The sequence below is a fragment of the Staurois parvus genome, unplaced genomic scaffold (genome assembly GCF_062004578.1).
Source record: "Staurois parvus isolate SC_StPar_1 unplaced genomic scaffold, SC_StPar_1.0 ptg000362l, whole genome shotgun sequence".
Taxonomy (NCBI): domain Eukaryota; kingdom Metazoa; phylum Chordata; class Amphibia; order Anura; family Ranidae; genus Staurois; species Staurois parvus.
Genome location: NW_028318158.1, coordinates 7951297 through 7976038, shown reverse-complemented (window position 1 = coordinate 7976038; position 24742 = coordinate 7951297). Strand labels below are relative to the sequence as shown.

Genomic DNA, 24742 nt, shown 5'->3' with positions numbered 1-24742 from the left:
TACTTCATAAGAAAGTCTTTACCTTCTGTCCTGTATTATCAACAGCTTTTCATTAAGACAGAAGGAGAAAGTCACCTCAACATGGACACAGATGGCTAAAAAAAAAAAACTACATAAAGTGTCTTAATTACTGTCTGTGGATTGCCCCCCTTTGCTTGTGGTTTGTCCTCACTTTTCTTGGAAGGTTTCCCACAAGATTTTAAAGCTTGTCTGTGAAGATTTGCATTTATTCAGCCAAAAGAGCATAAGTGAGTCAGGGACTGATGTTTGATAGGAAGACCTAACTTGCTACCTGCATTCCAATTCATCCCAAAGGTGTTTAGTTGGATTGAGGTCAGGACCATTATGCCACATCAATTTCCCTAAGCCATGGAATAAAAGCCTTCCGCAAAGTTATCACAAAGTTGGAAGCGCACATTGTGGGGGAATTAAATCTGGAGCAGCTGTGCATTGCAACTAGTCCACCTTGTTCAGTTACGATTGGAGAATGAATGATAGAGGTTGTTACCATGAATAGCTGCTCCAGATTCTGGCTGTTCCAATTCTGAAATTCCCCTCATTGCCTAAAATGTCTTTGCCTGTTGTGGTATAAACTGTACATTTCACTGGAAATACCTGAGGTGATTGTAGCCGTATTAGTGCATTTGTGACAGAAACAATTGAGTACTGTCCGTGATACTTTTTTTATTTGCACTAACATACAATTTTGAGGACAAGCTTTCTGGGTATGTCCCCTTCTTCAAAGTCAAAGGACATACCCTGAAAGCTTGTCCTCAAAATTGTATGTTAGTGCAAATAAAAAAAAGTATCACGGACAGTACTCAATTGTTTCTGCTGGAAATACCTGAAATCAATCATTTTGGATTTTGGTGTCCAGACTTGTGGCCTAAAATGTTTATTTGCAGTAACTCCAGTAGGATTTAACTTTTTATCTCAAGGGATTTATTCATAAGAACGCTTTCAATTATATTTGTTCGCAGGTCTACATATTTTTTCTTTTAAAGTTTAAAAATACCTTGTCCTTTTACAGGAGAAAGTGGTGGAAGAACTTGTGAGAAGTGAGAGAGTCTTGCGGTATAAGCGTAACAAAGAGGATTACATAGAAAAAGAATCTAACAATATAGAAGTTGTTAAAGCAAAGCCAGCTGAGGAGATTCAGTTGGAGTTTGGAGGTGCAATAGGTAAGTCTTCATTTGTTAAAACTGCCTTTAATTCATCTTTTTTGTTTTGTATGACACACTTTCATAAAAACAAAATCATATAAACAAAGTTTTCTATAAAATGAGTGATGGTACGCTTAACAGGTACAGACTAGTTCCTGAAAAATTTCTGTTTAGTGACCATAAGTAAACAAGGTATTATTGCCATTGCTCTCCTGGTGTGACATCCCCAAAAGATTTTCTGACTTTCACCTACCGTATTTTTCGCTCCATAAGACGCACCTGACCATAAGACGCACCTAGGTTTTAGAGGTAAAAAACAAGAAAAAAAATATTCTGAACCAATGGACTGCAGACACAGTACAGGGGATGACCAGAGACTGCGGACACAGTACAGGAGATGACCAGAGACTGCGGACACAGTACAGGGGATGACCAGAGACTGCGGACACAGTACAGGGGATGACCAGAGACTGCGGACACAGTGCAGGGGATGACCAGAGACTGCGGACACAGTACAGGGGATGACCAGAGACTGCGGACACAGTGCAGGGGATGACCAGAGACTGCGGACACAGTGCAGGGGATGACCAGAGACTGCGGACACAGTGCAGGGGATGACCAGAGACTGCGGACACAGTGCAGGGGATGACCAGAGACTGCGGACACAGTGCAGGGGATGACCAGAGACTGCGGACACAGTGCAGGGGATGACCAGAGACTGCTGACCTTTGGGGAGGGAGGGGGAGCGGGTACCTGAATTTGACAGGTACCCGCTCCCACTTCCGCGGAGTTGTCCTTCCCTCTTCTTCCCGGGCCGGCTTCTGTGACAGCCGGGTGCCCACTGCGCATGTGCGAGAAGCGCTGCGCTTTGTGAATGGCCCGGCGCCTTCTGGGACCTTTCATGTGTCCCAGAAGACACCGGATCATTCACAAAGCGCAGCACATGCGCAGTGGGCACCCGGCTGTCACAGAAGCCAGCGCGGGAAGACTGTGCAGCGCTGGAGCGAGGAACAGGTAAGGCCCTGCAGGAGACGACAGCTGAGCGGCCGGCCCGGTATTCTAACATGGTGGCCGCAAAAATACCGGACCAGCCGCTTTATATTCGCTCCATAAGACGCACTGACATTTTCCCCCCTTTTTTGGGGGGAAAAAGTGCGTCTTATGTAGCGAAAAATACGGTAATTGTACTTGATGTGTATAAGATGACTAACTTATTACGACCTGGGGAATGGACAATAACAATTTATGAATGGAGGACGAAAGAGAAGGATCTGCCTGTAGTGACTACTGAGCATCTTACACTGAGGGAGAATTAAACAGGAATATCTATATATATCAAGACGAGCATTGCTGACCATTCCATCAGAAAATGCTACCTACGTGGCTGTCAGATAATAAATGACTTTTCTTGGACTTTCATTTAATGCATGCTTCTTCAGGTCTGTGATTGAAAATTTAGAAGTCAGATCTTTCCAGCCAATTAACATTTTTAGATCGAGGTAGCAAACCAAAGTAGCTTTTGTTCTGTAATCTGATTCATGAGTTAATTTTTTTTTTTTTTTTCTCCTTTAAGGTACCTTTTTTATGACCCTGTCTTTGCTTCCATTGTTGTACTATTTGCTGTACCAGTGTACTCAGGAGAATGTGTCGCTCCTCAGTTTCTACCCTCACTGGTCACTCACTGACTTGTGGAATCCTACAGTTTTTGGATATTTTACTTTGTGGGTGCTCCTTACTGCATTATTCTACCTGCTCCCCATTGGCAAGGTGAGAACTTTACAATAATTATGTGGAATGTAGGTATAAATAGTTAGGAAGTAAAGTTGCTACATTGCTTGTTACCTTTTGATGAGATAGGAATTTCATTTGTCAAATGTGTATCAATTAAGCAAGGTTTCTAGAAAATCCATGAATCTGGACACCTTGACGGTTTAATAGTCAGATTTGCTTTACTGTAGTAGCGTTTTTTTTTTCTTTTTTCTTTTCATCTTTCATATTTTCTTCTGAAAATTAACCTGTGATTTCACTCTGCAATTATCAGCGGCAGCAAGCAACTCAATAGTGTTGCTCAGCCACCTGCGCGCTCAAACGCCCCCTAGCATGTTTGTGTAGATTTTTTCAGTCAGGCTTTGCAAAGTGGGTCTGTTATTGGTAATGGACCTTCCTTCCAGGCAGAGATTATAACTTAATGTGCATTTCCACCGCTTTGATTGCAATGAAAAACCTGACCACGGACTCAAAGAATGCTGTAAAAGAAAAATAAGCCCCTAAAGTATATGTGTGTATACTGTATGTGTGTGTATGTATAGAAAGAGAGATTGTGTGTGTGTGTGTGTGTGTGTTTGTTATTTTTAGTTGTGTGCGTAATGTGGACTGTTGCCATTTGACTTGTTTATAATGCAGTTCATTAGTAGAAGGTAACAGCCTATATGTACAGGTCATTTTCACTTTATGCCTGCATCACATAAAGTAACTAGTGGAAAGAAGACCTGAACTCTAGAAGACAGAAAACACAGAGGACAAAGGACCAGTTATTATTCTTCCCACAGCTTCTCTTCTCCTCTTACTGACTTACTATTGTCCTGCACTGTGTTTCTGTGTGGCAGTGGCCATCTTGGTAGAGGCAGGGCTTTGCTTGCTTATGTCAGAGCTGCTTCGCTGATGACTGATGTTATATCACCAGTCATTGGTGTGATCAAGAAATAGCACTAGTGTTGGAGGAAGATTTATACTACAGACCCTCCAGCAAGCAGAATAGTAATGACATCAACAATTTGCACTATCGCTCTGATGAGTGTAGCAGTCAGAGGCAGATGGTTGGCAAATGGTGTACTCGAAGATGTGTGCAGAAATTACTTTTGAAAGTTAAAACATTTCTTTCTGACTTCTGGAGAATTTTTTGTTGACCCCCCCCCCCCCTTCTTTTTTTTTTTTTTTTTTTTTAAAGATTGCCTATGGTGTACCCCTTCCAAATGGGAAAAGACTGAAATACAGACTACATGGTAAGATTTTCAAATTATCTCTTTCTGGTACTTCGCTTGTCTCCAGACTTGTTGATTTGAGTCTTTGGAGAACCTTAGATCATGGCCTTGGCTGAACATATGTAGTCAATGTTCTCCAAATTTAGGTTAAGGTCCACCCCTGCTGGATCTCAGCCTCACCTCCTGTCATCCAGGCGTTGTCATTTAGCCTTCTAGTGGCTACAGTATCTGTTGTTTACTGACAGGATATAACATTAAATTGTGGAGAAGTTTCAGCCCTGCCTAAAGCTTGAATCCAGGTTACTCCCAGACAAGTGCAGATATTTTTAAGCACCCATGAGATGCCAATGCTTTCATCTTAATGTTTGTGCTCTGCTTATGACATTTTTACTTTAAAGGAGAAGTAGGGCTAAAGCTCTTTTGGCCCTATTTCTCCTGTAGGTCACAAGAGTGCATGTTAATGAATATATTAACTTGTGAGCCACTGGAGTCAACAGTTAAATCAATTATTGTATTAGATCGCAGGCTCCCTTGCTCACCCTCCTATAAAGTGTGCTAAATGGAAGATAATAAATATTGAGTTGCCGCGCTCTAATACTAAATGTATTCCAATTAAACTAACTTATACTGTGAAAGTGCATATTATGTATACCAATTCAATAATGTGTTATATGAAAATATTGATATCAACTTATAAGTTACATCACCATAAATGGTTACATTGTGATCACAAAGTGAAAGACCAAAATAGAATCTCCATATATAAATATAAAAGTCCAATTGTGATATTAAATCAATATAAGTGAAAAAGAAAAAATATATATATATAGTTAATATGCCCAATGTGCAATTGTGCAAAGAATTGTGAAGAAAAGTTCACAAGAGAACAAGATGTCAATATACTCTCCTTCCAAGCAGCCTGTGGTTGTGTAACTGGGATTCTGCAGCTTCTCTATGAGCCTCCCTCCGATTCTCTATGTATCCTCGTGTGAAACGTAAAAGAAAGGAAAGGATAATATGGTGCCTTATCCAAGATGTAAAAAGCCTTTATTGTGCGTCCATAATGCACTCACATTAATCAAGTTAACAATGCGCTTATCATGCAAATACCCGCTGGGTGCAGTGAGAATCAGCCTCGTGGGTGTGTTGGCACACACCGTCAGTACTCGCCGTATCGATGAACAGATGCGTGGTGACGTCACTGCCCCTCCCCAACGCGTTGAGCCACAGGGAAAACGTAGCTTCGTCTGGGGGATGTAGTAAACTTTTGCACTTTTTTTTTTTTTCACTTATTAATTTAATATCACAATTGGACTTTTATATTTATATATGGAGATTCTATTTTGGTCTTTCACTTTGTGATCACAATTTAACCTTTTATGGAGATGTAACTTTTATAAGTTGATATCAATATTTTCATATAACACATTATTGAATTGGTATACATAATATGCACTTTCACAGTAAGTTAATTTCATTGGAATACATTTAGTATTAGAGCGCGGCAACTTATTATTTATGATCTCACAAGAGTGCATGTTCTGCACTCCTGTGAGCTGTATTCAGCCGAGAGTGGACTAAAGTCAAGTTGCAACTGAGGTCACTCAGCCAGTCCAGACTCTCTGGGGAGATCCCAAATTTTCTTATGTTAGGATTCACCCAGGTGCCAGACCTGCACGCTGCTGAGAGCCTGAGCCAGCTGCTCCTGCCCTCTCCACAGCCTGGCGCTCTAGGGACTGCTCGCTGAAGACCCAGAACTGAATGATCAGTGGTATTTAAATGCTTTGTTCTCAGAGTAGTGGCAGAGGGGGACAGATGCAGCATCACATCAATGTTGCATTCACCTAGGTGTAGAGTTTGTTTTTTGTTTTTTTTGGGTGGGGGGTTTCCCAAAACTCACAAAAGAGAGAACGCCAAACAGTACAGTCGCATGTGTGATTGACTATTAGCCTAGCATTGCTGGAGAGAGTGGGACCCCACTTTTCTGTGCATTTTTTACAATTGTTTTTAACAGATTTATGTGAGTAGATTTGGTTTTTAATAAAAATTCCAATCTTTGTCTTTGACAGTATTACACTATGGCGGCCTGTCTTTTTTTTTTTTCTTTTTTCTTTTTTTTTTGGGGGGGAGATATCTGCCATCATTTTATATATATATATATATATATATATATATATATATATATATATATATATGTATGTATATATGTATAATAACTCATGTGGTATTTTAGTAGTGTTTACTTTTTTTCTGACCTCTGGAACGGAATAATTGGTTTTCAATGCATTACTATGGGAAGCAGTGTTTCGGTTTTCAAATTTTTCGCTATGCGAAAAGTCCCGCAGAACAAATTAAATTCGTTAACTAGTTGCCGACCGCTAAACGGCTAAACTGCGGCCGGCCAGTTCTGAGTGGACGTCATATGACGTCCTCCCAGAACGCGCTCTCCCGCGCACCCGGCGATCTCCGTGATCGCTGTGTCCTACGGACACAGCTGATCAAGTGATGTGGTAAAAGGCCAATCATACCGGCCTTTTACCACGTGATCAGCGGTGTCCAATGACACGCTGATCACAGGGAAATGCAAGTGCCGGTTCTCGGCTGCACTTTCCTCACGCTGTCAGATCGTGAGGAAAGTACTGCCGAAAACCAGCAGTTGTCAGAGCGGGGATCGGCACCGATCATCAGGGCACTGATGATCAGTGCCCTGATGATCGGTGCCCAGCAATGCCACCCGCAAGTTCCGCCCACCTGTGCCCAGCAGTGCGCCCACCTGTGCCCAGAAGTGCGCCCAGCAGTGCACCCGCCTGTGCCCAGAAGTGCCACCTACCTGTGCCCACCTGTGCCCACCCACCTGTGCCGCCCAGCAGTGCCACCAGTCAGTGCCCAGGGGTTGTGCCAGTCAGTGCCGCCAGTCAGTGCCCAGCAGTGATGCCAGTCAGTGCCGTCTATCAGTACCCATCATCAGTGTCGCCTATCAGTGCTGCATATTAGTGCCGCCTATCCGTGACACCTCATTAGTGCTGCCTATCAGTGCCCTTTAGTGCTGCCTATCGATGCCCATCAGTGCGGCTTATCAGTGCCCATCGGTGCTGCCTCATCAACGCACATCAGTGAAGGAGAAAAAATACCTGTTTGAAAAATTTTATAATAGAAACAAAGAAACTTTTTTTTCTTTCAAATTTTTTGCATTTTTTAATTTATAGCGCAAAAAGTAAAGCGCCCAGTGGCGATTAAATACCACCAAAAGAAAGCTCTATTTGTGAGAAAAAAATGATCAAAATTTCATATGGGTACAATGTTGCATGACCGCGCAATCGTCAAAGTGCGGCAGCGCTGAAAGCTGAAAATTGGCCTGGTAAATAAGGGGGTATAAGTGCCTGGTAGGCAAGTGGTTAAATGAGGTATGCCTGTATATGCAGTGCCGGTTTTTAAAAGTAATTACCGGCTTTTTTTTTTTCTTCACTATAGCTCACAGAATTAGTTATTTTTCCCCCAGGCTGAAAGAAACGAAACAAAGTTTCCTTTATCTTCGGGGAAAGTAACAGCTAATTCTGTGAGCTATAGTGAAGGAAAAAAAAAAAGCCGGCAATTGCATTTAAAACCGGCACTGACCTATAGTGACAGCCAGTGAGGGAGCCTCTCTGTATTCACTGCTTCCTTACTGTATATACTGCTCCTCTCCTGTCCCCTCCTTACACACCCTGCCTCCTAGATGAGGATCTGTCACATAGAGGACTATTGGTCCCCTATGTGATGGCAATAAAATCATAAGTTAAAAAAAATAAATAAAAATATACATGAAAGTAGAAAAAAAATTACAAAAAAAAATTGGGAGCCTCCCCACCCCCATATACGCAGACATTTCGGTTCTGTTTTCGGCCACATGCATTCTGAATTTTTAGTATCTGTTTCAGCACCAAAATTTTTATTTCGGTGCACCACTAAAATAGCTTTCTTTTGGTGGTATTTGGTCACCACTGCAGTGTTTACTTTTTGCCCTATAAACAAAAAAAGAGCGACAATTTTGAAAAAACCCCCACATTTTTCACTTTTGGCTATAAAAAATATCCAATAAACTCCGTCATAAATTTAGACCAAAATGTATTCTGCTACATGTCTTTGGTTAAAAAAAAAAAAAAAAAGTGTGTGTGTGTGTAATTAAAAAATTTACATAGCTTTTTAACTTTCTGCCTATCACAATATTTCTTGAGATGCTAAAATGCCAGGGCAGTACAACCCCCCCATATTATCTTTTTTTGGAACGTAGACACCCCAAGGAGTGTGCAGAGGCATGTGTAGTCCATCTAATGTGTGTGTAAAATGTAGTGCTGTTACTTGGTGTGGTCTTCTCTCCCTGGACCGATAGGGGGCAGAGGGGAGTGCAGGCGCGGTTACACCCCAAAACAGGAAGCGACGAAAGATTGTCGCTTTGCCAAGAGCTGCTGCTTGCCCGTGGGTAAACGGGGGGCAAGTAGTGAAAAACAAACCTTTAAAAAAAAAAAAAAAAAAGATACAAGCAAATGATACAGCGCCCTCCTGTGTTAGTACAGCCAGAGAGACGTACGGGTACGTTGCTTTGCCTGTAGCTGCCGCCCGTCCGCAGTACCTTGCTGGCGGTTGAGAAGCAGTTAAAGAGAGGCATAGACTGCATTTTGTTGATGCAAGTGCAGCCTCACTTGTCTGTAGATCCTCAGTCCTCATAAAGACATATAGCTCATAAATATTCATGAAGGACAGCAATATCCTAACTGTGCTGCCAGCAGGCCAGTCTAAGTGTTCCATCTGACCAGATCTTTGACCAGCTCTTTACGAAATTCTGTCCTTGGCTCTGACTTTCTATATCAGACACAAATCTCTGAACTTTGTTTTCTTCTTACAGGACTCCATAGTTTGCTCCTGGTTGCTGTGGTGGTAGCAGCACTTTTGTACAATCGGGTCAATCTGCTTTACGTATATAAACACCTCCACCAATTTGCAGCTGCAGCTACTTTATTCTCTGTCGTCATAAGTGTTTATGCATTTGCACATTCGTATAGAGCCCCAAAAGAAGATCTTTCTGTGGCTGGGAAATCTGGTAGGTCATTTTTTTTTTATTACGCTGGTTGTGAAACATTCCCCTCCTCATTTGATGTTGTAGAGAACATAAACCAGAATCCACTTAACATGTTTAAAAGCAGTTCACGGTACAGCGGTTACTTTAACTGTGCCCAGATTACTTGCATATTGCAGCTTTTCAAGAGCCGTGGTCTGCTGCATGTGAAGCCCCACTTATTTCAAGTAATGGAGGGTTGGCAGTCACATGACTTTTTGATCATGTCATTGGATTTCCTTCCTATCCGGGAGACACCGCATGCTCCACACCACTCTGCTTATAGGCGTGACATAAAATGCAGACATCATAGAGTAATTTACTGTGGTATTCTGTGGCTAGCAGTTTCTGCTCGGTGATGTTTTTAGTGGTTTTAATATGGCTATTTATGTCTTCTGTTAAATTTGATTTTAAAAAATAATCATATTCCAAAATATTTCCCAGTGTTTGTTTACAGATGTTTTAAATAGTATGTTGGTGGCTGCCATTGCTGTTTTCTCTTTTGAAAATGGTTGCCTGGCTGTCTGTCTTCAGTATTTTTGACCCATAGACACAGAACAAGAATGCTGTAAATGTGTCTGAATTCTTTGTATTTGATCCAGAAAAAACTCTGGAAGCACTAAAGCAAACTATCAGCATGGCAGTTAGGAAATGAACTTTCTCAAATGAGAGGTCAGCAAAGGCAGGCCCCATACTTTTATCATGAATTAGTCACTTAGGTATTTCTTTGTATAGCAGCTTCATAAATACCCAGCTACAGGGAATATATTTAAAGAGGATCTTTGGTGTGGAATAAAAAAATTCATCAGCTACAAATAATGTAGTAATAAATATGCACTTACTGTACTCACACAGGCTGGTTCTTAATCCGTGGCGCTGCCATCTTGGATGTGGGAAGCCAGCTGTGACTTCCTGTGGCTTCACTTCCAGCTCCTCACTGCACATGTGCAAGTCATGCTGTATTTTGTGAAAGGGACTGCAATCATTGCCTGGGGAGGGTACAAATTCCTCTCGGATCACCTAGGCCAGGGGTCTCCAATCTTTCTAAACAAAGGGCCAGTTTATTTTTCCTCAGTCTTTAGGAGGGCTGGATTGTGGCCAAGGGGGGTTGAAAATGACTCTACATCAGTATGAGTAGACAATGTCTCGGGTGTGGTAACCAGTGGGAGTTTAAAAAAATTACATAGTACCTGCAGTCCGTAGGAGGAGTAATAGTGCCCCATCATTGGTGGGAGTAATAGTACCCAATTGTTTATATCAGTGGAAGGAATTATGCCCTATTATTGGTGACCGTGGAAGGAAAAATGCCCCACAGTTGATGTCAGTGGGATGAAGAGTGCCTTGTATCAATGGGAGGAATAGTGCCTCATATTAGTTGAAGGAACAGTGCCTGAAGGGCTGGATAAAGGTAAGTAAAGGACCACATCTGGCCCGCGGGGTGCAGTTTGGAAACCACTAACCTAGGAGATCTGAGCGGACGTGGGAATGGATACCTCTCAGAAATGGGTACCTGCTCCCTGAAAGAAAATTTCAAAAGTGTTAGTGTGGGGAGGAGGAGAAAAAGTGAAGCTCCTTTCAGAAGTTCAGCTTTAAATGCTAGACATTTGTTATATTATTGATTTTATGTTTGATTTGCTTGCCGAGAGCCACACAGTCTGATGTGCTTCCATATTACAGGGAATTTCATCTATGGTTTTTTCATGGGCCGAGAACGAAACCCTCACATTGGGATTTTTGACATCAAGTATTTTACTGCCATTCAACCTACATTTATTGGTTGGGTAAGGCTTTTGTTTTTTTATTAAACCTTTTACCAACCTGGCCAATTTTATCTGCAGATGATTGAAAAAATGGATACATTTATAATTTCATACTATGATCTCTCCTGATTTTCTAGGTTTTACTCAACTTTATAATGCTTTTGGCTGAAATGGATGTCCAGAAACACGACAAGCCTTCAGTATCTATGATCCTGGTAAACAGCTTTCAGCTGTTGTATGCCCTTCATGCTCTTTGGTATCAGGTAATTCAGAGTAACTCCACAAGATTATTTTTCTTTTTCTTTTCTTCTTAAGATGTATATGATCTGATTCCTCTTTTGAGGAGAATGTTTGCTTTAATGGATTTATCCTCCTGCATTAGGAAACAAATTATATGTACCCTTCTTTTTTTTTTTTTGTTTAACCAAGGAACTTCTGCTCAATCTTGGGATATGAGTCTGTGCTCTTCTCCTCCAGTACTTGTGTGGCCCTTACTTTTCCATTAGACAGTGTTCACATAGTGGTGGAGAACAGTGTGCACCTTTTTGTGGGGGTTATTGGTATATTAAAGTGACACTAAACAATATCTATATTCTCCAGTAATAATCCATACACATCCACTAAATTACTCTGTATTCCATTTTCATGAAATCATTTCTTGCTGCTTTGCAGGGAAACAAAAACTGGCACATTCCCGCTAACAGGGCAGAGCTCTGTATTGTTTACATACACAAACCTCTGTCCTTGTCAGCCTCTTCGCCAATCACCAGGTCCTGGCAGTCAATCAGTAGCCGGGACTTGCTGATTGGCTTGTACTTTGTCTAATCACAGCGTAGCCGGGGCAGCGGACACCCGCGCCCCCTACCCGAAAGAGCTGGATCATATACTAGGTATGTAATCCAGTGCAAGCGAGCCCCCTTGCCATTGCACATCTTAAGTGCTGCGGTTGGCAAGTGGTTAATTATTCCATGTTAAATTATGAACTTTTTATGAATGTATGAATTTTTTGATTGAATATATGTTCTTCTTGTTTTCTTTGGATTGTTGGTGCTGCATTTTCTAGATTTTTGGGGAATCAATATATATTAGTTCCTTGCTAGCTGTCCTGTTATCCATTAGTGCAGACTATATTGTGTTTTATTCCTTTTTTTTAAATTAAGAATAACATTAATCGTTTTTTTTAAATGCAGTTTGTTACTTTAAAGTGGGTATATAGAGAGCGCTTGGAAACCTAAGAACACTTTGTCCCTGGTTTACTGAACCCAGCACTAGTATTTGAGTGCTGAGATTAAAAAACAAAATGTAACTCCCCATGCCACAGATAGACATGATTAGGAAATGAAAGTGCCCCTGCAATGCAATGGGAGTTATTTACTAAAACTACATGGTGCAAATTCTCATGCAGCTCTGCACTGAAACCAATCGGCTGCCAGGAGTTATTGCCAAAGCTTAATTGAATAAGCTGAAGTTTTAGCAAATCTCCCCAATGTGTGCGTGCCTCAGTGACTTGCTGAGGTGTCTACAAACATTTGAGAACCTTCACTTGCTTTACCATTTATCTTCAGAAAAAAATTGTAGGTACCTTCACCGACATTAAAATAAAGTTCCTCCAGTTTAGTGGTGTATCATGGTTATAAAGGCATGGATGGTCGCAGTCTTTAGGTAACTTTTAGCTATGTGCCTCATATGTACTCCTGGGAAAAAACCGCCATCTGCATCAACTTGTTTACATGATGTTTTAGTATAGCTTACTAATAATGTGTATCCAATGTCCTTGTTTCTAGGAGGGTATCCTAACCTCTTTGGATGTTGCTTATGATGGTTTTGGCTTTATGTTGGCATTTGGAGGCCTTGTATGGGTTCCATTCACATACTCCCTGCAAGCATTGTATCTGGTCAAGCATTCAGTGGATATTTGCTGTGCAACTGTTGCAGCTGCTATTGCTTTGAACAGTAAGTTTCCTTTCTTTGTAATTCTGCATTGTAAGCATAGTGCATACTGCTAAATAGATACTGGGGGCTTTGTCCAATGTCCTCTCACCTCTTTTTGTAATGTGTGTATGGTGTAACTCATTGCAGAATAGAGAATTGTATGATTGTGAGCCAATTAGCTGCTGCTATTTTTCTTTTAAATATTACAGCAGTGTCTTCAAATTTTTTATTTTTTTTTTATTTTTTGCTCTTACTAGAGACTGCTATAGTGATATTGCCCAACTCTTTGACTCTCATTGTGAGAAAATGCAGTGAAGCACAACCTTTTGTGTAGCAATGCAAAGCAGGAAGTGGAGTCTGATTTGCTAATGGTTTTTTTGTTTTTGTTTTTTTTTTTTTACACAAAATTGCCCTTTTGATTATAGCTTTAAGATGCTGTTCTGGCTTACACACACGTTTGGATGAGCCATGGCTTCAATAAACTGTATGTTGCATCAGTGATGTGTTCAGCAGCAGGATGGGAGCTTCCAGCTTGGTTCAAACAGTTTAAAGTTCATTAAAACATGGAGTTGGGCTATAAGGTGGTGTATTCTTCCATGCTTGCTCAGGCATTTACAGTGTTTTCTGCTTGTATAATTTAGCTCTTGGATACTTTCTTTTTCAACGTGCCAACAGACAGAAGTTTGCCTTCAGGAAAAATCCAGATAACCCTAAGCTTTCACGTGAGTCCAAATCCCCATCTGTGTTTGTTTTTTGTTTTTTTTTTTTTGTTTTTTTTTATTTGTCTGAATCCAGTGCTTGTCCTCTTCTGGATTACATGCAGCTGTATGAATGTTCTCTTTTCTCACCCCAGATCTGAAAACCATCCCAACTTCAGCTGGCAGTAAGCTGATTGTGTCTGGGCTTTGGGGATGGGTCCGACACCCAAACTACTTGGGTGATATCATAATGGCCTGGGCCTGGTGTTTACCTTGTGGTGAGTATTACTGTGACAATAGTAAGTTATGAAATGGTTTTGTATTAGGAAAAAAAAAACAGCTACAGTTTGGTTCTTGCAGACAGCATAGATATTTACTTTTCAGATCACAGGAATGTTTCTGTTCAGTCATATTTTGGCTGGCTGAATCATTTTTTAAATGTTTATCAAAAGCTAAGACTTGTGTATTTTTGGTTTTAGTTTTGTACTGTTGGAAATGGTTAGGACCTCTGTTCTCCAGCAACTTGTCCATTAATCTAGGTTCACATCTGTGTGGGTGGTGCTGCTCGTGTTTGCACAGACACAACATCCCATTAATTTGAATGCGCTGCTGTACCTGCATTTAAGGCAGGGAAGGCTCCTGAATTATTTATTTAAGCTGCCGATACCATGCGGTTTTCATGCACCCAAAAATGTGCAATTATTATTATTATTATTTTTTTTCTATTCATTGCATGTGGGTGCTATTAAAAATTAACTCCATGTGTTTGCAGCACATTTTGGCTGTGGAAATGTGTCTGACACACAGTCCCACACCTGCAACAATGTGAACCTAGCCTTGCAGCTACCACTTGAAGGAAATATATGGTCGCCATATACACTTTCATTTTTTTTTTTCATCCGCATTGTGCTGCCAGTGTGATGATCACCTTCCACAATTTCCTAAATTCTCTTGTTGCCTGTACACAGTGATTCCTGTACTGACTTCTCCTCTCAGCACCTCCTGTAGTTCAGAAGGCAGGCTGTGTGAAATGTGTGCCACAGCAGTGCCTTGTCACAGGACATAGTGAAGAAATGTGTGGGGATCTTCATGAAGAAAGTTTACAAACATCAAGATCACTTATAGTAATAGGAGTAGGCTAGCAGTAAATGAAATACAATGTGAACTGAATTTACATTACATTTTGACCATAGATATGCTTTAGGTGTAACTTACAGAGTGGATTACTTGCCACCAGCCCTATTTGAGGCTCTTCGTTGTGTGGCCCTGCCTGGAGCCTCTCAGACTTTGCTTGAGAAAGTTGCATTAGGACCCTGCACTTTTCACATGTGGCCTGGCCCCAATTATTCCTATGGCTGGTCTGTACTCATGAAGGACGGGTCAATTCTGTGGGGCAAGGACACAGCCATAGGAATTAATGATCGAGGTGCAAGGGCCTGCATATTTGTGGTGCCAACGGTGTAGATCTCTGTAGTGGAGCTAAGGGTAAGTATTCTGAAAGGGGAAGCTGTAAAGGACATCTTCACTAAAGGTGGAGTTGCCCTTTAGTATCTTCTGAGGGAACAGAACCACTTTGTCATTTAAGCTCTGCCTCAGGTTAAAGAAAATGGGGCTATTCCTCAAACCAGTAACTACATATCCCAGCTTGCCCAATAGCAGGAGTACTCAACCTGTGGTCATTCCAGAGCATCTGACTGCATTGAGCTAGCGCCAGCAGTGGAGGATGCAGGTAGTCGCGGATAGAGCAGGAGCCACATAAGCCGATGCTTCCTCTGTAGCCCCAGGCAGAGTGATACCAAGTGCACTTCGCCTGGGACCTTTCTAGCAGCCTGGAGAGCAATGCCAGCAGATGCTGGAAGAGGAAAAAAGGTCATTGTATTAAACACGTACACTGCGCTTTTGCAAGGGGCATATTAGCACCTATAAGAGGGTTAAAAACTATTAGGCTGCTTTCACAGTGGTCAGCGGGTGCAGCACAGGCACCTGTGGGTTATCCGGTCTTGAGCCATAGACTTGTTATATCCTGCGGGTTTGTGCGCTGTCAGAAAGTGCACTACATCTGCAAGATATAATGGAAGTCTATGGCAAAGCGTAGCTAACCCGCAGGAAATACAGAGGGTGCACTGTGCTGCACCCCTGGTGTGGATAAATCACAGCACATCAGTGTGAAAGCCTTAGGACAAGAAGGGCTTGTTTACATTTGTGGTTTGGAGGAATGATGCAATAAAACCCCATAGATGAGACATTTTTTTCTTTTTTTACCACACCCCTCCAACCACTGCTGTAGTGTCAGGGGTCGCAATAGCAATGCCACTTCATGCTCCAGGGGGCCTGTGTGGCCTCCTGTCACATTCAGTTTTACATTTGGATAGGAGGGGCAGCATATACAGAAATCTATTCTCTCCGTTTCCTCCTGAAACTGCTGCAAGCTGACTTCTCTTCTCCCCCCCGATATTCAGCAGCTGAAGGAGGAAAATGGTCATTATGCTATTAAAAATAAAAAAAAATTGAAATTGTAACCCATTTCATTTCATTGTGGCCCACAACCGCTTACCAAATCATTTAAGTGGCCCTCACTCTTCAAAAGGTTGAGCACCCCTGTCCTTTAGGGTATTTTACAGCTGAACATACACATTACAGTCTGATCGTACAATCTTCTGCAGATGTACAAAAAACAAGGGCCTGTCTTATTGAATACAGACTGAATCTTGTTTAGGTGGGCACTCAAGTTACATAATTTTGATAAATCTAAAGGAGATTGTACAATCCGACTTGTTGACCATGACAGCTAGATTACGTACGGTTGTATTTCTAATTGTATACTGCCACTAAGTGCCAGATATAATTGAGTCCTTTTTCTTCTTTTCTAGGTTTCACCAGCATTTTGCCATACTTCTACGGCTTCTTCCTTACTGCCCTTCTCATCCATCGAGTGATCAGAGTGGAACAGCAGTGTAAAATAAAATATGGCCCTGACTGGCAGAAGTATTGTCAGCACGTCCCGTATCGCCTATTCCCTTACATTTACTAGCAGAGCAACTATCGATTTCACAATTGTCACCATCTTTGGATTTTATTCATATTTGGTGACAAGTGAAATCTGGTTTGGCCATGCAGGCTATTGTAAATGTTTGCGATTTTGTATATAATGTTTTAAATTTATTTGTATGTATGCTATATCAGCACAGAGGGTTTTATTTTTTCGCTGACCAAGGAAAGCTATTTTTACTGTATGTAATTTAATTTTCAATGCTTTGCATTTTTCCGTTAGATTGGCTTAGATACACATTAAGGGTACCTATAAAGACAGTGCATGTTTTTCGCAACATGACATGGGAGGGCCATTTGTCAACTGTCTTTGGATTACTAGTAGTCTGGGAGATCATTTGGGCTGTCCAATTACTTCCTTGTCAAAGTGTATCTGAAGCCACAACTTCGTTTTGGATAGAGTAGTGAGGGGTTGGATCCCCTATCAGGCTTTTATTGCTGTAGGTGTTCTGCAGTAGAGATTTACCCTCTTTGTCCTTGTGACCACTGACACTAGGACTGTAAATAAAAGGAAAAATCTAAAAATTAGCGTTTTTGTACCAGAATAGGAAATGGGAAATATATCAATGGGGGACAATTGTCTAAGAAGGGATTTTCATTACATTGGAAAGATATTTCACTTTTTGTTTACAAGACAGGAAGTAAATAAGCTTCCTTACTAGGACCCAGATGAAGAAAAAGTGGTTTTAACCCTTTTTTACCCTAAAAACGAAACACTTTGATTTTTGGATGTACTTTTTTTTTTTTTTTCCCCCCACCACTGTATGTTGGTCTTCAGTGCAATGAAAGTCACTTCTGAAAGGTTTTATTTAGAGTTGCACCAATCATTTCTTTTACCGGCGAGTATGAGTACCAATACTTTCAGTCAAGTTCTCGCCAAATACCAATACCTTTTGCGGTGCAATTTGAGCCCATACAAATAAATGAGCTCAAATCGCACTGCAAAGAGTTGCATGCAATTTGAACAGGAATGTGGTGAAATTCCTGTATGAATCGCATGCGGATTCCTGCACCGCTCCTGTGTGAACCCAGTCTGAAGTTACTATGACAAGCATGAGTTCACACAGGAGGGGTGCTGGAAACCGTGTGATTCGGACAGGAATTTCACTGCATTCCTGTTCAAATTGCATGCAATTCTTTGCAGTGCGATTTGAGCTCATTCATTTTGTATGGGATCAAATCTCACTGCAAGGGTGTTGGCGCATTTGTACGAGTACTCATGCAAATACTCTGTATGGGTGCATCCCTAGTTTTATTCCAATTTTGCATAGATTATTTATGGATAAACACAAGTTTTTTTTTTTGTTTTTTTTTAAATATTTATGTATATATGCTTTCTTCTTGGATGCCAAGTACTTGTGTTTTGGAAAGATAACACACAGGCTTCTCTTTAAATGAAGAAGTATATATTAACCTATGGGGGGGGAATCACAATTTTTTTTTTTTTTTGTTACTACTAAGACCTTGGATGTCCAACTGCTAGCAGATGAGCATGTTAAGCTGAGTTTACAGGTTTTTCAGTACCAGGATTTCATGTCTAAAGTCTTCTAAACATCTCATTTACTACACTGCAAATTGGAGTCAGAGCTGTACTGTGAATAATTACTATCCTTTCCCTTCTGTACTGCACTTAGACCTCTTAACTACTGACTATCATAAATATAGAAACAAAAATGTTTTACATACATTTAGTTGGAAGTGGACAGTTTAATGCAAACGTTGTAATTTAGCAATTTTGGCAGTCGGAGAATAAAGCCTTTCGCTGGCAATAAAGGGTTAGTTCAGTTTTCATGACTTTGCCAAAAATATTACAGCATCTTCAGTACATTACTATGCAGTTCAGTTTTGTAAAGGAATGCTTTTAAAGCTGCCTATTCTATTGCCCTCCCCTCTCCATTCTATAGATGGCAGAATGTACTGAGCATGGGATGTGCAGCCCTGAAAACAAATGAGCGCTTGGCTTTGGTCCCTACCCTGCATGCACAGTCCACTGTCTTTTCACTTTGTCAGAATGCAGAGCTGCAAGAGAGTGGATGGCGCATGCATGGGTAAGTAAAGAAACAAAGTTCTTATTTTGGGGCCACACATTTAACACAGCATGTCTTGTCAATTGCAGGAGAGGGGGAGGGCATTGGAGTAAGCAGCTTAAAAAGTAAGCATTTATTAGAACAATGCGCACTGAACAATAATGTACTGAGGGTGCTGTGATGCATAGGGATGTTTGACATTTTGGTAATAGTGAAATAACCCCTTAAAACAGACCTAAAGTCAGATTTACAGTTAAATATGTTGGCCATCTGTGACCAGCTGCTGGCATTTGATTTTGAAATCTCAGCCAAAAGGCTTCAGAAAGTGATGCTGACTAACAGGATCTGCCCCAATGTCGCTTGTAATCTGCCCAGGCTTGTGATTTGTCTTTGTGGGGGACCAAAGTTGCACATTTTTTTAGTGGTATTTAGGCTGTGTTGCTTCTCATTTGTCCTTGCAAGGATATGAACACATTCAGCTGTACATCTCTATGTAGCTTTAGTCTTATTGATTTTTTTAAAGGGGGGAAAAAATATGGTTCCATGGAAAGCTAGGGTCCCCTCTAATATATTGTTAGGGGTACCTTGAGAAGTGGTGAATTGATTTCCCACCTACACTGACCTCCAATGCATGGGGGGTAATTTTTCACTAACCACTAATGGAAGGGGTCACATTTACACTGACTACTAATGTTGGTGTATACTAGGTTTCTTTTTGTTTACATTTTTTCTGTTCTGGTATTTATATTACATTTTAACAATATTATTGAAATAATTTAGAGCATGGCGAAGTGCTGAAATGAGGTGCCCTGGGTGTGTGATACTCTAATATGCCTCGTTAATTAGTCTTTTATTTAAAACTTTCTCCAACTTACTGGTCACATTCGTATGCCATGAGTTGTAGCTGTCATAGTTTGAAGGAAACCTTACAATAATGTTCAGGTCTTGGGGAACTACTTCTGAGTAAAAAGGAAATGGTGTTCTATATGTGCTCTTTAGATTTACCCAGCTTTTCAATATGCAATAACATTCTAGAAATATTATGTGTGGTCCTTTGTGCCTATAGATTGGGTGACCTTGTATGTGAGGGAAATATTAATGGAGGGTTTAAAGGATAAGTTCACCTTTTGGACAAAAATAATAAATGCACATTTTGTTGCAGAAAAACAATTGTGCATTTATTTTTGTCCAGAGGAGCCTGGAAAGCATTGTACCAGTGACCAGTAGATCGGTGATGGCATGCATGTCTCCTGCAGACCTGTCAGAATATCTGCTTGCTGTACGGGATGTACAGCCAAGCAGATATTTTGACAGGAAGCTTCCATGAGCTAGGACAGTGCTCCAGTGTCATGGTAGTTCACTGAAAACTAAAAGCCGACAGCCGCGAAAGCTGTCGGGACTTGCAGTTCATTCTTGGAAGTCCATGAATGAATGATGTGGCCGTGTGGGTGGAGCCCTGCATGGCTGCGTCGTTTTCAGTACGAGGAAACGTCTCCCCGTATTATCTGTCTGGGGGGGGGCGGCAGACTTGTCTGCAGCTATAGGAACATGTTACATGTTCCCAAAGGTGAACTTCTCCTTTTAAGGCTATGTTGGAAATATCCTTTTAGGTCTGTTCCTTCTTATCTATTTTAAAATACTAGTCTGAGCTCCTCTGGCTCCTGTAGCCCCAGAGTTCTGTCTAGCGAGTGCATGCCTGATTTTGACCCAACAGGAAATCTTTCAGGACATAATTGCTGGAGCTTTAGGTGGGGTTTATAATTGGCAGAACAGATAGGCGGTAAAGATCTACACCATTGTCTGTCTGATGTTTGTCAACACAGCCATGTATTTTTATCCTGTTCTCCCCCTTTGTACCAATGCTGGGATATGTGTCTTGGTCCCAGAGGGGGTTTTTGTGAGCATTTTGGAGAACTTCCACTACAGATACCTACAACTGGTCAAAGATCCTGTGAGAAGGCAATACATTTACAAGGCTGCCCTCCCTCTGCTTTATTTTTATAATGTAGAGGGAGACATGTGCTCAACTGCTGATTGTTCTATAGTAGCAGCTTAATGTAATCACTGCAGAATTTGCACTGGTCATAAAGGAATCTATTGTGAAGCAAAATACACATTTTGAAAAGCCTTGGCTAGAAACCGATATTCTCAGACGCCTAGGTCCTATCCTCTAGCTGGGGCAGGTAATATTGGTTCAGATTTTCTGCCTCTGAGCTAGTATACACTTTGTGAAGGAACAGAAGGGTTGCTTCCAGCTGAGCCTTCCCACACAGATATCTTACTTAATGACATTCCCATTAACATATTAGCTGCCCCTTTAAACTTAAACTTTAAAACCACTGAATGATTATTTGATTGTTGTAAGTTCCTGTACTGCCTATTCCATTCCTTCTATAGAACGCCAAGACTTTTCTATGATTTTAAAGAGCCATTAACTTAAAACCTAATCTACCAACCCCATCTGTTGCTGGGTCTCTAATATGCAGATCTTGTAAACGAATAATTTTTCCACACAAGCCCTTCTTTACAATAATTAGTATTTAGTGGAGGAGCCATGCTGTGAATGTGCTCCTCTCCACTATTACCAGATGTGACATGCCAAGGAAGGGTTAATTTTGGTTTCATTTTTTTCAAGTGTGTGGCTTGTTCTATAGAAATAATGCTTAGGTCCTTTTTCTATGCCAACATGTGATCTTACAACCAAGTATTGTATATTTACTGAAGATGTTTGTTTTATTGTGAAATGTTTTGCTTCCTCAGGACTTTTTAAATTTTTTTTTTAATCCCATATTTTGAATAGATAACTTATTATGGGTATTTTATAAGATGTAAGATTAATCCAAAAATGTGTGTATTTATGCTACCTCTGCTATATAGCTTTCTTAGCACAGCTAGGACTGTTTACAAAATGTATCACAAAGGCCTGAACTGGTCATTGATTGGTGTCTTCTGCAGCATTTTGTTCTCCGTTTAGACAACCACACTCTTAAGTCACAATTTATTTGTCACACACAGTCCCATGCACAACCCCCAAACTGCGGTGTGAAAGGGTGTGTGCTTTCAGACGTAACTGCAGTGCTGCCAAACTGTAAATCTTTAGAAGGGTTCCTTTTTTGCAGGAGTGTGTAGTCTGAGCTTCATGGTCTCTGCAGAGTTTGCACAGTGATTCCCCCTAGAGGATGTGACCCCTGTGTCAGGTCAGGTGGTTCAGACCATACTTTCTGCAACCAAAGTACCCTTTAAATTTAGCAGCACATCATCGGCCTGTTGCAAGCCTGCAGTTTACGTGAAACATTTCTGAGGTCCATTCACACCTTTGCAGCACGCCACAACACAAAGGATGGTGTTGTATCAGAACAATGGTGCATGTCCATTTTTGGCTGTGTAGTAGTGTGTAGTTATGAGCTTCCCTAATGCAACGCATGTTAACCATGTGTTTATTAATGCAGCACAGCACAGATGTGAATGGCCTTTTATTATTAATGCAGCACAGCACAGATGGCCTTTTATTATTTGCTTTAAGAGCTGTCTGCATATGGAAGTTTTTTTTTTGGTTAACATGTGAATCCATTGTGTATTCTAATTGTATTTTTTGTATTAAGATATATATATGCCTCTATTTTTTGCATTTTTTTTCTTGCGCATTTATTCACATAAACCATTGAATTGTTATTCCAAGCATTACATTTTTCACAATTTACTATAAATTTTAATAAATATTTTGTGTGGATTTTTCAGTCTTTGCAGAGATGTTGCTTGTTAATCCTTCCTGTATATTTATGTAGAAAGTGACAGCTTTATTTGATGGATTATGGATCATGAGGCAGGACCGTGGCACAGAACTGGATGTTTGCTGAATCTTCAAAAGGGCATTGCTGCTGTCAGTGACTAATAAAACACAATGGTGTGATAGCTAGTTTATGGATTAAAAGTTCATACATTTTTACTTTTATCATATTAACTATTTACACTAGCAATGCTATGCAAAAATAAACAGTTACTGTGGGAAATATAATTTTTATATAGACCTTTAGGGGACAATCCAGTGCAATCTAATATTTCCCTTCAGTTATCTTGTCTACAGGGGTGGACTGACCATTTGGAAACTCAGGCACTGCCCGAAGGCCCGGGGTCAGTAGGAGGCCCCATGAGATGCCCCTGGTACCTTTTTCATAGGCTTTTTTGAGTTTGAGCAAGGACACAGGGGCCCCATGATCCCCTATTGCACGGGGCCCCATGAGTTGTCAGTCCGCCCCTGCTTGGGTCATACCCTCTTTCTTAGATACCAACCAGCTGACCACCTTGATAGTGCCCATGTCTAGGGGAGAGGGCATTTCCCATCACAAATGTGTCTTGTGGTAGGCAAATTCTACAGCCTGCCACTGACGCTACTTTTATCCACTAAGTGGAAGTAGGAAAGGAACACCAGTAAAAGAACTGTCATTCAGTTATTTGGCAGAGCATGGCCACCCCCCTTCGTATCCAGTGCTCAGGTCTGACCACAGTTGGTATATTCACAGATGTTACATAATTGGTGGAATGTCCTGTTGATGATAAAGTTCCAGCCCGCAGGGGTGTCCTGTATAATGGACATTCATAAGTGAAGGCTTTGTTGTGTTCATCGGTGCAGCTGCTTGCATTCTCCTGTTCAATCTGTATATTGAAAAAAAAAAAAACCTAAATCAATACTAATATTTAGTCCTCATGCACTCTAGACGTTTTTACAGGGGCTGTTTTTGGCTTTTGACTTTTTTTTTTTTTTTTTTTCCCTACAGCTAGTAAACCCCCCAGCATGTTATCCTATGTGTTCATGCACACAGATTGTAATCAACATTTTTTTTGGCTGGAGAAAAGCACCCCCATAACGAGTGGGTTTCTAGAAGAGTTTTTTAGCTGTAAAAACTGCTGAAAAAAATGTGGTAAAATCACAGCAAACCAGCATTTCAGGACTTTTTTTTTTTGTATAAAAAAAAAAAAAAAAAGCCGCTAAACACTAATACAAAAAAAGATGAAAAACCTCATGTTTTTAATGTGACTTTACACAGCTAATGTTAGCAGCATTATTAATGTCCAGTGTGCATGGAGCCTTATTAAGGTACCATAAGGACAGATAATGCAGTGTTGACATTACACACAGAATACTGCACAGTCCTACTTACCATGTGTGGGATGAAATGGATTTGTGGTAATGGGTAAAATCTTTGCTGGTGTTCACACTCCTCTAAGACCTGTGTATCATGGCACCACCGAGCACTGTCCAGGAAGAGGCCGAAAACCAGAACTCCTTGTTCAGGTGGAGGTAAGCCCTGCAGAAAGCACAGATTGTACAGTGGGGATTAGGGTGTTGATGCTTAAAACCCAGTTTAGGAAAACAATCTTCCATTAGTTCATCCAGCAGCCCATAATAAAAAGCAGCTCTGGCTGTTATACTCACCTCCTCTGCGGTGTTGTCCCCCACTGACACCTGCTTACTGATCCAGTGTTGGTCCTTTGGGTTGAATGATAGCAGGTGTCATTCATACCTCTTCCTGTGAGCCCAGCGCAGTAAGGTTCCACCTTCCAGACCTATAGTTATAGAATGCTGAAGCGTCATATGGTGCTGCAGCATTTAGGATTGGCAGGCCTCTCCAGAGGGACCTGGAAAAATGTTTCACTATTGAGCTCTTTCTTGTCCTCTAGAGGGACACACAATCTGACTCCTTTGGGATAATATTTGCTCCTACAGAAGGACTGCACACTGCAGGTGTAACTACTAAGGTATAACCAGCATGCCCCACTTTTTTTTTGGTTGCTGCCTCTGCACTTGCCCTTTCTCTTAATTTATTTAGTAGGCCTTCTGAGACCAGCATTGGGAGCTTGTCTTTATTAGGTGGTGGGTGTCACATTCAAACCTTTATTTGGGCAAGGAAAAAAAAAAAAAGTGCAGTGTGCTCAGAACCTCCTAGCAGTTGGTCCTATGCTGGGGGATAATGTATCCTGGCTTTGTGCAGGCAGTACCTCCCATACAGAGCCAAGGCACTCCAGGCCAGAGAACCACATGT

General features: G+C 41.0%; 2 protein-coding genes across 2 annotated transcripts in view; one reads left to right on the top strand and one right to left on the bottom strand.

Moving 5' to 3' along the window:
- LBR (lamin B receptor) overlaps positions 1-22438 on the top strand; it is a 42462-nt gene extending 20024 nt beyond the window's left edge. Inside the window, exons 5-14 of the mRNA XM_089685074.1 lie at positions 1031-1181; positions 2737-2930; positions 4111-4165; positions 9027-9221; positions 10914-11017; positions 11134-11259; positions 12781-12949; positions 13570-13650; positions 13782-13904; positions 16497-22438. Coding sequence (XP_089541200.1) covers positions 1031-1181; positions 2737-2930; positions 4111-4165; positions 9027-9221; positions 10914-11017; positions 11134-11259; positions 12781-12949; positions 13570-13650; positions 13782-13904; positions 16497-16657 — 1359 coding nt within the window. The 3' untranslated portion in view covers positions 16658-22438. The remainder of the gene's footprint in view (positions 1-1030; positions 1182-2736; positions 2931-4110; positions 4166-9026; positions 9222-10913; positions 11018-11133; positions 11260-12780; positions 12950-13569; positions 13651-13781; positions 13905-16496) is intronic.
- Positions 22439-22603: 165 nt separating this feature from the next.
- The window catches only part of DNAH14 (dynein axonemal heavy chain 14), a 338071-nt gene continuing 335932 nt past the window's right edge, over positions 22604-24742 (bottom strand). Inside the window, exons 86-87 of the mRNA XM_089684997.1 lie at positions 23861-24007; positions 22604-23354 (exon numbers count right to left, since the gene is read on the bottom strand). Coding sequence (XP_089541123.1) covers positions 23142-23354; positions 23861-24007 — 360 coding nt within the window. The 3' untranslated portion in view covers positions 22604-23141. The remainder of the gene's footprint in view (positions 23355-23860; positions 24008-24742) is intronic.